At 40.1% G+C, this 11,836-nt stretch overlaps 1 protein-coding gene across 30 annotated transcripts in view; it reads right to left on the bottom strand.

The window, feature by feature from the left end:
* The window catches only part of LRIG2 (leucine rich repeats and immunoglobulin like domains 2), a 154,507-nt gene that overhangs the window by 119,930 nt on the left and 22,741 nt on the right, over nucleotides 1–11,836 (bottom strand). For 9 of the 30 annotated variants that reach the window (XM_072769053.1, XM_072769055.1, XM_072769050.1 and 6 more), the window contains 2 exons: nucleotides 2,895–2,979; nucleotides 1,370–1,541 (listed from right to left, as the gene is read on the bottom strand). The exons of 10 other annotated variants lie outside the window; for them this stretch is intronic. In XM_072769053.1, the coding sequence (XP_072625154.1) occupies nucleotides 1,370–1,541; nucleotides 2,895–2,979 (257 nt within the window). The remainder of the gene's footprint in view (nucleotides 1–1,369; nucleotides 1,542–2,894; nucleotides 2,980–11,836) is intronic. 11 more of the 30 variants (XM_072769062.1, XM_072769063.1, XM_072769069.1 and 8 more) reach the window with 2 other exon arrangements.

Below are 11,836 nucleotides of genomic sequence, written 5' to 3'. Positions count from 1 at the left end.
TAGCCCTACATTAATTACAGGAAGAATTGCCAATTACAGACCCCAAAAATCAACAGGAAAGAATCATCGACTACAGGTTCCAACAGGAAAGTACATGCTCTGTATCTCATTCAAGAAATCCAGTACCCCAGCAACCCAGCCAAAGAGAAAGCATGATCACCCTAAACTTTTGCTTTCCTTCAATGGACTTGCATTCCAAACAACCCCTCTCAACCTCCTTTTTCTCCATAAAATAAGGTTCCTCTTCTTTATCTGTTTGACTTTTCTATGGTTTTGTCATAGCTTGCATGTCCTAAGTCACACTTCTCCATTATTCCTGAATCAACCCATTTTGCTGGTAAAATAACTGACAATTTTGGCTTTAAGGTTAACAAACAGCTTTCCATATCGTTATTTTTAACAGAGCTTATAAGGTTACAGCTAAAATAATCATATTTTACAAACAAAATTTTCTGAACTTCATAACCTGAGGAGTACAGGACTTCTGAGAGAAGATATATAAAATCTGGACTTACCCTGAAAATTTAGGACATACGGTTACCACAACTGGAATACATAGGCAAATGCATGGACATGTAATTAACCTTAATACTCTTGAAATATTACTTTTGGGGCAGCCCAGGTGGCTCAATGGTTTAGCGCCGCCTTCAGTCCAGGGTGTGATCCTGGAGACCCAGGATTGAGTCCCGTGTTGGGCTTCCTGCATGGAGCCTGTTTCTCTCTTTGTCTCTCTCTCTCTTTCTGTCTGTCTCTCTCTCTCATGAATAAATATATAAACTCTTTTAAAAAAAGAAATATTACTTTTGGCCTTTTCTCACTTAGAGCTTCATTAATTGAAGATTAAGTTTTCTCTTAAGGGTTAAAAAGGTTTAAATCAAGGGAAGGGTTAGACTGGCTGCTTTTTCAGTTCTGGATGGTTTTTATAAGCAGTTTGAGAATCTACAGTGGGATTGATACTGAGCCATGAGAGTGAGAGTGTTTCTGCTTTTTTCGTCTTACTTTCTAATCATTAAATATTGTTCAAGAGGTTATTTGCCAAGTAAAGACCAACCCTGCTGAAAGTTGTTGCCAGCTTTTCCTAGACCTAAACGCCCAACTGCTCTACATAGATAGTATCTTCCTAATAGGCTCTCCTAATATCAAAGATGAACATGCCAAATATTCTGAGAGGTGAAGTAGGTTGTGTCCATGCTCATGAAGGAGGCCAGCAAAGGTGAACAAAGACTTCTGCTTTAAGGGTGAAGGTCATATTCCACTCTCCAATGTTTCTATTGTTTCAGTCTAGTGAACTTTTACCCACAGAAGTCTTTCTTTGAACAGTCTGATCAAAAACAAGGTCTTTAAATTTTTTTGTTGTTTGTTTACTTACAGCCAAAACTTTAGACAGAAGGCCAACTCCCAGTGGTCAGTTTCAAACAGGTTAACTTTGGCCTGAAGAGATTTTTTTTTAATTCCATAATTTTCTGACAGATATGTGAATGATGCCTGTATGCTTGACTTTATCTGCTCTTCTAAAGTCCTTCCTCCTTCCCAGGGAACACCTGCGGGGAGTAGTATGGATTTAAGAGAACAACTTTAGTGGGTAATCTCTGTCCAGTCCTGTAATAAGGAGTGCAGTTGATTACGTTTTGATCCACAGGTTTGGGTTGGCATGGTTAGATCTGCAGATAGAAAGTGGAGAGAGAGAGGATAGGGAATGTCAGTACAGCCATGTTAAGTGTGCCTCCATGTTCTTTTTTTTCAACTCTTCTCCTGGTGAATCTCCGATGCATATTTATCTACTGCTTTTTCATATAGGATCAAGGGTAAAGCTACAAGGGAAGAGCAATTATGGACTTAAAAGTCTCAGTCTAGTGCTTTAGGAATGTTACCCTCTTGGGCTTTCCTGAGAAAACTAATAACATTCAGATGCATATATTGTCCAAGTACTTCAGTATTTAAGAAACCAAAAGAAAAAACTAAGGATTTTTTTTTTTCTGGACAAAATGGTAGAACAAAGAGAAGAGTCTTGGTAAAATTATGTTTTAAAACAACCATTTAAATTTCAAACTGTTGGTTAAGCAAGCAGATGATTGATTTTTGCAATGCCACAGTTACAGGTAGGTAATGTTTCCAAAACTCTCAAGTATTTGGAATACAGTCCAGGGACTATATTCATATCAGTGAATAAACAGCCATCAAAAATCACATGCATTTTGTTCCTTCAGAAGTTTAAGTACCCTAACACTGTCATTTAATTGTGCATAAAATAAAGAGATCGAGTACACAGACCAGAGATTCTGATAGCAGACAGCAGAGTCCATTCAGATCATCTAAAAGGCAGAGCAACCTGTTAGAGCTGTTAAATAGCTACTGCTTACTGAGTGCTTACCATGGTCTACTGGGAACTAACTTATCTATCTATCCATCTATCTATCCATCTATCTATCCATCTATCCATGAGAGACACAGAGAGGCAGAGACATAGGCAGAGGGAGAAGCAGGCTCCCCGTGGGGAGTTCGATGTGGGATTGGAGGGCAGAGCTCTGAGCTGAAGGAAGATGCTCAACCCCTGAGCCACCTAGGCGTCACTACTGGGAAATATTCTATGTAGTAGATACATATTATCCCCAATTTACAGTTGAGAAAACTGGGTCATGGGTTAAATAACTTGATGTGCTATAATGGACAGAGACAAGTTCAAACCCATCTCTGTCAAACTTCGAAACTTAAGTCTTACCTATTTTGTTTTATTGCTCTATCTTCTAATCCTAACTCTTTCCTAATATATTTTCTAAAAGAAGATATCCAGGGGCACCTGTGTGGCTCAGTCTGTTAAGCCTCTGCCTTCGGCTCAGGTCATGACCCCGGTGTCCCGGCCTGGGATCCAGCCCCGCCTTGGATTCCCCGCTTACCAGGGAGCTTGCTTCTCTCTCTCCTGCTCCCATTCCCCCTGCTTGTGAGCGCTCTCTCTCTCTCTGTCAAATGGATAAATACAATCTTAAAAAAAAAAATTAAAAAGAAGACATTTTAAAGAGCACAGGGACCTATGTAATGTATTCTAAGACATTTTAAATCTAATACATATAAATTTGCTGGTTTTAAAGAGTAAACTTCAAATATCTGGAAAATTCATTTATATGGGAAATAAAACACAATGCCTTCATTCTTTTTTTTTAATTTTTATTTATTTATGATAGTCACACACACACAGAGAGAGAGAGAGAGAGAGGCAGAGACACAGGCAGAGGGAGAAGCAGGCTCCATGCACCGGGAGCCCGACGTGGGATTCGATCCCAGGTCTCCAGGATCGCGCCCTGGGCCAAAGTCAGTCGCCAAACCGCTGCGCCACCCAGGGATCCCCAACACAATGCCTTCATTAATTCATGTGTTGGTTCAATGAAGGCTTGATTGCATAAATTCTATGTGTGTTTCAGCTACAACTTAGAGGACTTCTTTTTTTTTTTTTTTAAGATTTTATTTATTCATAGAGACAGAGGGAGAGAGGGGCAGAGGGAGAGAAGGGCAGAGGGAGAAGCAGGCTCCATACAGGAAGCCCGACGTGGGACTCGGTCTCAGGTCTCCAGGATCACACCCCAGGCTGCAGGCGGTGCTAAACCGCTGCACCACCAGGGCTGCCCTCCCCCGCCCTTTTTTTTTTTTTTTTGATTTTTAAATTTCTTTTTATCTTTTTTTTTTTTTTAGTATTTCTTGATCTTTTTTGGGGGGAAATATATAATTTTATTACAATTATCTAAACTTTATACACATCTGTACTAGTAAATTCCAAGGACTATGTCCTTGTCCCCCCCACCTTTATTAAAGATTTTATTTTAAAGGACTTTCTTTATCCAAAACACCTTCAGCTCTGGAGTGATGAATTTTGCTGCAGTTTGCATGGGACTTTTTATAGTTTTAGCAATGTAACTCCCACACTCCAAGAAACCCCTCAGTCCTGGGAAAATCAGGACAGTTGGTGGCTCTAGTTTCACAACACGTAAGGGTGCTTTAAAGTTGCTTTTGGATGATGGTGGTGATTATAAATAGGATCTTTATCCTTTATCCTTTTAGAGAGGCTTAAGTCCTCTCTTAGGGAGAAACAGTAGTTCAATTTCTGTTTCTGTGGGAGCACCTCAAGCGATGGAGAAACTTTTTCCTCAAACTCATTTCATTTTTAGTTTTTTGTCAAAATTTTATACACTTCTTTTGCATTCTTAACTAAAAATCTGTCTCAGCGAAGCTTCCACCTACTTTTCTTATTCCATCCCTTGCTACCATATGAAATGAACTTAATCTTCTCCCTCATGTGATTGCACAGTAAATATTTAAAGGAATCTTTCATGGCCCCAATATATTCACCTTCAAACTACACATCTCCTAACCACTCAACATTTCTCAGATTCTTTTACCATGATTATTCTTTTCTGAACGCAGTTCAGTTTAGTCATATTCAAATTGTAGCTTCTTAAATTGTAGCTTCTAGAACTCTAGTCAGCAGAGTAGAGTGGATATATCACCTCCTCTGTCTGGAATCTATGCTTGGAATCTATGCTTCCTTTAATTCAGCTTAACATCTTAGTATTTTTCTTGGCAGTCATTAGCTTAGATTAAGTTCATATCTGCTAAAACTTCCAAGCATTTTTTAAGCTTTTATTTATTTTAGTAGTCTCTACACCCAACAAGGGGCTCAAACTCACAGTTCAAAAGTTGCATGCTATTCTGATGGAGTCAGCCAGGTGCCCCTGCCGCAAGCATTCTTCTTACATACTTCTGCTAGGTTATACTGTTTATATTCTATACGTGCAGTTTTTTTTTTCTAGCTTGAAGTACAGGATCTTACATTTAATTCTGTTAAACTTAGTTTCTTTTAGTTGCCCTCCTTTTAAAAAAAATTGCTCATTCTCAACTTTGTTTGATGAGCATATTTTCATGTCAATGATAGAACTGTTAAAGAGACAAGGCCTTAATTGGCAATCTTTCTTTATGGTTGTGTTAATCTACTAACTAATTACAATAATTTAACCCATTTGTAGCTAACCTAATTTACAAATAATAATACATATTTTCTTACTTCATCTCATACAAAACCAATGTGATAGAAAAGCGCAGTCAGCTATGATAGAAAATGCTTTCTGACAATGAGGTATTTTCTACTTCTGTGGAATTTTTCTTTGTCATATGCTTTTGGCCAAAGATGACATGTCCCACCATCATTCTCCACTTTACTTACGGGTTTGGCACTAAGTTTTGGTTATTAAGGAGAGCCAATCTTCTCTTAAGGAACAAAGATTTGGGGCACCTGGGTGGCTCCAATAGTTAAGAGTCTGACTCTTGATTTTGGCTGAGGTCATGATCTCAGGGTTGTGAAACTGAGCCACACATTGGGCTCTGTGCTGAACATGGAGCCTGTTTAAGATTCTCTCTCTCCCTCTTCCTCAGCAGCCCTCATCTCTAAAAACAAAAGAACAAAGATTTGCCCAGGTGAGTTCAAAAGAGGCGCCCTGAATGGCTTAGGAATAAACATACAGTCTTCCAAATTTATTCCTTTAATGGAGACAATACTTTTTGGAAGCTCAAGGTTTGCTGTGTTTGTCAAACCATCAGAGACAATTTAAGCGGGTGGTCAAATACGCTAGCTTTGGCCTGGTTCAGCTCCTGATTCTACCACTTGTCAAGTGTTCTACTTTGGGCAAATATGTTGATATTTTAGCACTGCGCCCAACATCTAGTGAGAGCTCTAAAAATAAGAGTAACTACTATTTATTAAACAACATTTTATGTTAGGTATTACATAAAGGCTTAGTATACATAAAGTGTTTAACATGCTCATTGCCTCTAACAATTCCATGAAGCAGACACTTCTGTTATGCCCAAATCACAGATGAGAAAATTGAGGCACAGAAAGATTATGCAAGTTGCTTAAGTTAAAAGTGAAAGCAAGGATATAAACCAAGTCTAACTCTAGACCAGGATCCCAAACACAATTCTATCCTGTTAGTCCCTGAATATAGACAAAACCCCAATAACTTTAGCAGTTTGAGTAGTAAGGATTGACCACTGGCCAGTCAGGGAGTTTCCAGGAACCCCAAAAAGTCCTCCATGGTATGGTCTTATCTTTCATCAGAGGGAGGTTCTGGTCTTCACCCCTATAGACTTAGAAATCCAGTCTGTGAACACACATATTGTGAATTTTTCTCCCAAAGCATTCATGCTCCCAGAGCCTGGTATTCAAAACCAGAACACCAATGTATTCATAATGAAAATTATGAATATAAATAGAAAGAAACATAATAACTAAGGGCTAAAACATTCATGTCCTGGGGTGCCTGGCTGGCTCCGTGGATAGAGCATGCAACACTTGATCTTGGGGTTGTGAGGCAAAGCCCTACATTGGGATTACTTAAAAAATAATAAAATAGAACAAATAAAACATTCGTGTCCCATGACTTGGGAATCAGATTGTAAGAGCATGAAACTTATGGAACATGGAACTAGAAATAAGGATGTCTGTTTTATGTGTCAATGTTTGATAGAACAAAATCCATTAAACTCCAAAGCAGCAATTTATCCACTTCCAAAACTGAACAGACCAGTGTAACTTGTCACCTAAAAACACTAGGATCAACACCACCAGGATTTGCCTGCTAGATCCTTTCTTCCTAAATTTTCAGGGCTGACCTGTGCTAACTCTATGTTCTTTCTTGAATTTAGGTTTTTCTTCAGATTACAGCATAATTCTTTTTTACTAAGATTCTGAACAACTATATTTACTATACTTTGATGCATTATGCATTGATTTGAACGTCTAAATTTAAAAAGGCAACTTGAGTTCCAGGTTCTTGTTGGGGAGTCCTCTCACTGAAGCCACAAAGTACTAACATCAGCAATAAGAGACAGACCCCTCCAATGGAAGCTGCCTTCTCTTCTATGAAACTTTTGCTAGTTGCCTCTCCAGCTTCAGAAACAGAGACTGTTGCCAGCAATTTTCACCTATCTACTAAAATCTAAAAGGTAACAACCATTGTTTCTGTAGTTACTGAAGAGACAGACTGGTTGAAGATTTACACTGCTCTGCAAACTCCCTGGCTGTGCCAGCTCTGGGGGAATTTAGTGTACAGGGTGTGAAATGATTTTTTTTTTCTTGGCTCTTTGCTGTAGGTCCAGGCAGCTACAGCAAAAGCAGGGGTTCCTACTCTCAAGCAGAGCTTTCAGAATGCCTGGGAGTCTCCTTCTGACAACGATATGGAATGCCTGGAACCAGTGAAAGAGATTGGAAGCCCTACCTACCACCCACAGCAGGCAAGACTTAAAGCAGGGCAGTTACCCCAGAACTTTTGGGCTCAGGGTAACTTCAGAACCTCAAGGCAAGGAATGGGTGCCTCACTGTGTACACGTGCCACACAACAGCCATACATAACAAATCATAAGGAAAGAATAGTGTGGACAAACTCTTCTCTCCTTCTGCAGGTGAGGCGTTTACGTATCTTCAGATACAAAGAAAAGGAAGAGCCCCCTGAGGGGAGAATTTTTCAACCTTAATGGGAAGGTAGAAGAACTGAAGCCCTTGGCTTTCAGGCCCTACCATTCCCAGTTCCCTTCTACAGGATGGGAAGAATTTCAGACCCAGAGCTCCTAGTGCCTGGAGAGTCAATGATAACCCACAGCCTCCCTGTAAAGATCTCTAGATGATGTTGGAAGAGAGGGGTAGGGCTGATCAAGGAAGTCAAGATACAGTTACTAATTCTCTTCACTGAAAAGCCTAGACTATCAAGCCCACTCACTCAAGATACCATGATTTCTTACCACAGCCCACCTCTCCTCAACATTCATACATTAAAATGAAGCTCCCATCAGTGTTTAGGGGTTAATTGAGTAGGAAGACTTGGCGGCTTTAGAACTCCAAATTCTTGCAAGAGGTTTGTTTTCTGAACATTCCTCTCTGTGCACTCCCTTCTTGTCTTAATTGGCCCTACCCATTGAGGTAGATTGCACATCTTTCTCCTATATCTTTGGGTTGGCTCAAGCCTCTGACCCTTCCACTGCAGAGTCTACAAGCAGGGAGATGGCCAAAATAGGCAGTCGGGGAAGAGCACAAGCATTCCTATTGCATCTGCTCAGTCTCTCAGCAATCCTCATGTCAGGAAACCGCTCAAGTTTACAGGCTGGGGCCACAGAGATTCTCCCCTTCCTCACTCACTGTGTAACACATGGAACAAAGTATCTCAGAGGCTGTCTGCAGAGTACTGAAAGTCAGAGATGCTGTTGTTGAATGTGGGTGTTTTTCAGCAGCTCTGTTCTGGATATAATTCCTCTGACCTGCCCCCTGGCTCTGTGTGAGCTAGGTTCTGGATGACTCCCAGCATAACTCCTTACCCTTTCTCTTGCTGCCATTGGCTGTCAGGGGGATTGCTGTTCATGGTGCCAAGGTAATTCCTATTATAATTTGTTGTTGTTGTTCTGATTTCTAATAGAGAGCTGGCATACTGAGTTGAAAGACTTCCACAAAGCCAGGCAACAGGTTACCACTTTAGCAATGCTACTGGATTGATAGATTCAAAAACATCTGTTGAACATTGGCATGTACAATGTGCCACCCGATGATACGGAGAGGAACAAAGACATATAAGAAAAAGGATTCTCTCCTCAAAAAGACTACATTGTAATGGAGGCCTAGGTGCACACGGAAATCACTGTAATAAAAGGTGAGCATGTAAGGACAGGTCACCATTATACTCTTCACACCTAGAAAAGTAAAAGGCAAGAACTGCCACTGCCCATATACCTATTGATCAGCTGGGGTAGTCTGATTCTGTTTTGGCCTTGGAAGCCAATGCCAAGATTAACTGTAACGTGTTATGCACCATAAAACAAATATTTTGTAATGCTTTATGTGTGTTAACACTTTCCTTTAAAGGGATCTCTTTTAAATCAATGAAGGGGATTGACTGCCATTCACTTCCCTTTAATAGTAAGAGAAATAGAAGTTGAAGTTCTCTTCCCTGTTCCTCAGGGCAACTAACAAAAGAACAAACAGGGTTCAGTACCAGGAATAAAGTTGACTCATACTCTTAGGCTTTCTCTCCTTTTAGAACACATTGATTGAAGACTTGGAATGGGATAACATTCATTCGCATAGAGAAACAGATGAGGTCGCCAAGGAAGAGAGGGTAGGGAGGGAACAGGGAAAATTAGGTGAAAGAATAGGGACAGTGGCTGTTGCACTACCTTTGACAAAATCTCTTTATCTCAGAAGAAAAGACTGTTTCAGGAAGATTATATTCCAGGCAGAATGATGAGGATGAGTAGAAATCATATATATTCTGGCCCACCATCCTAGAAGAGAGTTAGTCTTAAGGCAACATGAATAAATATATCTTTGCAGCTAGTACCAGCCCAAGGTCCCCAGGTCTACAAAACTTAAAAAAATAAACCAACAGGAGTAGAGGCACCCAGCTGCTTCAGTCAGTATAGCATGTGACTCTTGATCTGAGGATCCTGAGTTTGAGTCTCATGTAGGGCATAGTCTATTTAGAAAAAAAAAAAAAAATCTACGCTCTAACATATAGAATTAGTCGCAGAGAGGAGGTGAAGCTTTCCCAAAGCAGGAATCTCAACAGGTGCCACTGAGCAACTTCAGGTCAAGATGTTAAGAACCTAAAACCTAGGAAGTGGCCCACACTACACAAAAGAATTGTAGGGGCTGGGCACCTGGGTGGCTCAGTCAGTTAAGTGTCCAACTTTTGATTCTGGCTCAAGTCATGATCTCAGGGTTGAGATGGAGCCATGCATCAGGCTCACTGGGTGTGGAGCCTGCTTAAGATTCTCTCTCTCCTTCTGCCCCTCCCCACCCCACTCCCACTCACACACATGCTCGCTTTCTCTCTCTCTCTCTCTCTCTCAAAAAAAAAAAAAAAAAGATTGTAGGGGACAAGGACACGATATCTTTTCCATAAGTGTACTTCAAAATAATGACACAAAAGAAAACAGGACATGAGCTCCTACATTGGGCTCTTGTCTTTCTAGATAAAAGGGATAGAAATCATGCCTCATCTTGCAGTGAATTCTTGGCCATTTTTTTTTCTGCATCATTGCCTTTGCTATTATTCCTCCTACTGCTCATAACTATCACATAGCCTTTACCTGGTACTTAAATATTCATATGTTTGTTTTTATAAATACTAGAAACTGCTTGAAGGCAGTGATCTTATCTTTATACCTTCAATGACAACTAGCTCAGTGCCTGTTCTCAGTAGGTCATTAAGAAATGTTGTTTGATTTGATGTTATAGGAGAATTAGGGCCAACAGCTGCAAGGGCTGGCAATCCATAGGTTTCTGGCCAAGAATTTCCATGAGGCAAGGCAACATTTGGCAATTACAAGGGCATTCCAGTGAAGTGAAGAGGGAGTGTCAGATTTTGCAATAGTTCTGCAAATAAGATAGATTTTCTGGAGTGGCTGGGTTCGTGGAAAAACATGTGCTGAATGGCAAAAAGTAATCTGGGTTCTCACCTTTATAGCAATCATTATAGCAAGATATAATTTCTGCTAGATTCAATAAGAAGGGGTGACATTAGTAAGTTTTCTTAGCACTACATAGCATTATGCCAGGTTATTGTAAATGCAGAATATTTTTTTAATGCTATTGCTGACCTCAAGCTTCAAATCCTCATGGGAATTCAATGTGTACATATACAAACTAGTCAGAGAATACAAGTGTTACATTGAGTTACAAATTAAACATTATAGCATTGCTGTTGGAGGTGTCCCAAAGAAGGTAGTCTTGAGACGGGTCTTAGAAGTTCCCTAATTTTTGTGGCTCTTTGCTCCTTTGTGGCTTCACAAAGTTCTCTATCCTGTGGACATTTGAAACATAAAAAAGCTAACCACCATTCCCCGTTCCTCCATTGCCAACATTGCCAATGCCACCTCATCCCTGCCTATCAGTATTCCAAGATAGCATTTCATATAGCTGGTGTAATAACATGTTCCATTCATATCCTCTAGCCTTTCAGCATGAATCTATAACCCTAACCTGTAGAGTAACCTTTGCTCCAATTCCAGTATCCCAATTTTTCCTGCTAGAAGAACATGAAAAGAATGGGTCGTTAGTTCAAAGAGTCAGTTTCAAAGGTAATCAGGCTTTGAGGTAGTTCCTGCCTTATATTTCTATTTCTCAGTACTAGATTTCTTACTGGTAACTTTCCCTCTCCAAAATAGAGTTATATCTCCCCAAACTATCTTCTTGTCACTGAGGCCTCTGGTTTCTAGGGCCATGTTTTTTGGATGTCAACTTTCTGAGCACCTGAATCTGTATAAATTCCCTAATACCTGTTTAGAGCCACACCATGAATCTCAAGATTCATTTTGTTTTGTTACCATAGATTAAAAACTTTGCACATGGTCCTCTGGGGCTAGTTTTGGTACTAGAGTCCTAGAGAAGATGGTACACAGGTAGTCCAAGGGTCACTTATTTCAAATGTTTCTGGGCTGCAAGGCAAGAACAAGTAAGAGGCTATAGCTCTGTAATGGTCGTCATGGTCATCAACTAGTTTGTGATTCAAAAACAGCCTCAGAAGATTTCTGCTTTAAAGTATGAGGCAATGAAAGGGGTATTTTATTAATACAGCATAGAATGGATTACATAGCAAGGTGACTATCAAGACACTATATGCCTTAACATTTACATCAGATCAAATGAGATAATGCATGCAAAGTACTCAGTGCAGTTCCTGACACTCAGTAAATTTTGTTTTTTTAAGATTTCATTTATTTATTCATGAGAGACACACAGAGAGAGAGAGAGAGAGAGAGAGAGGCAGAGACACAGGCAGAGGGAGAAGCAGGCTCCACGCAGGGA

This window comes from Canis lupus, chromosome 12 (genome assembly GCF_048164855.1).
Source record: "Canis lupus baileyi chromosome 12, mCanLup2.hap1, whole genome shotgun sequence".
NCBI lineage: Eukaryota > Metazoa > Chordata > Mammalia > Carnivora > Canidae > Canis > Canis lupus.
Note: the sequence above shows the minus strand (reverse complement) of the source record. Positions and strands in the feature narration are given on the sequence as shown.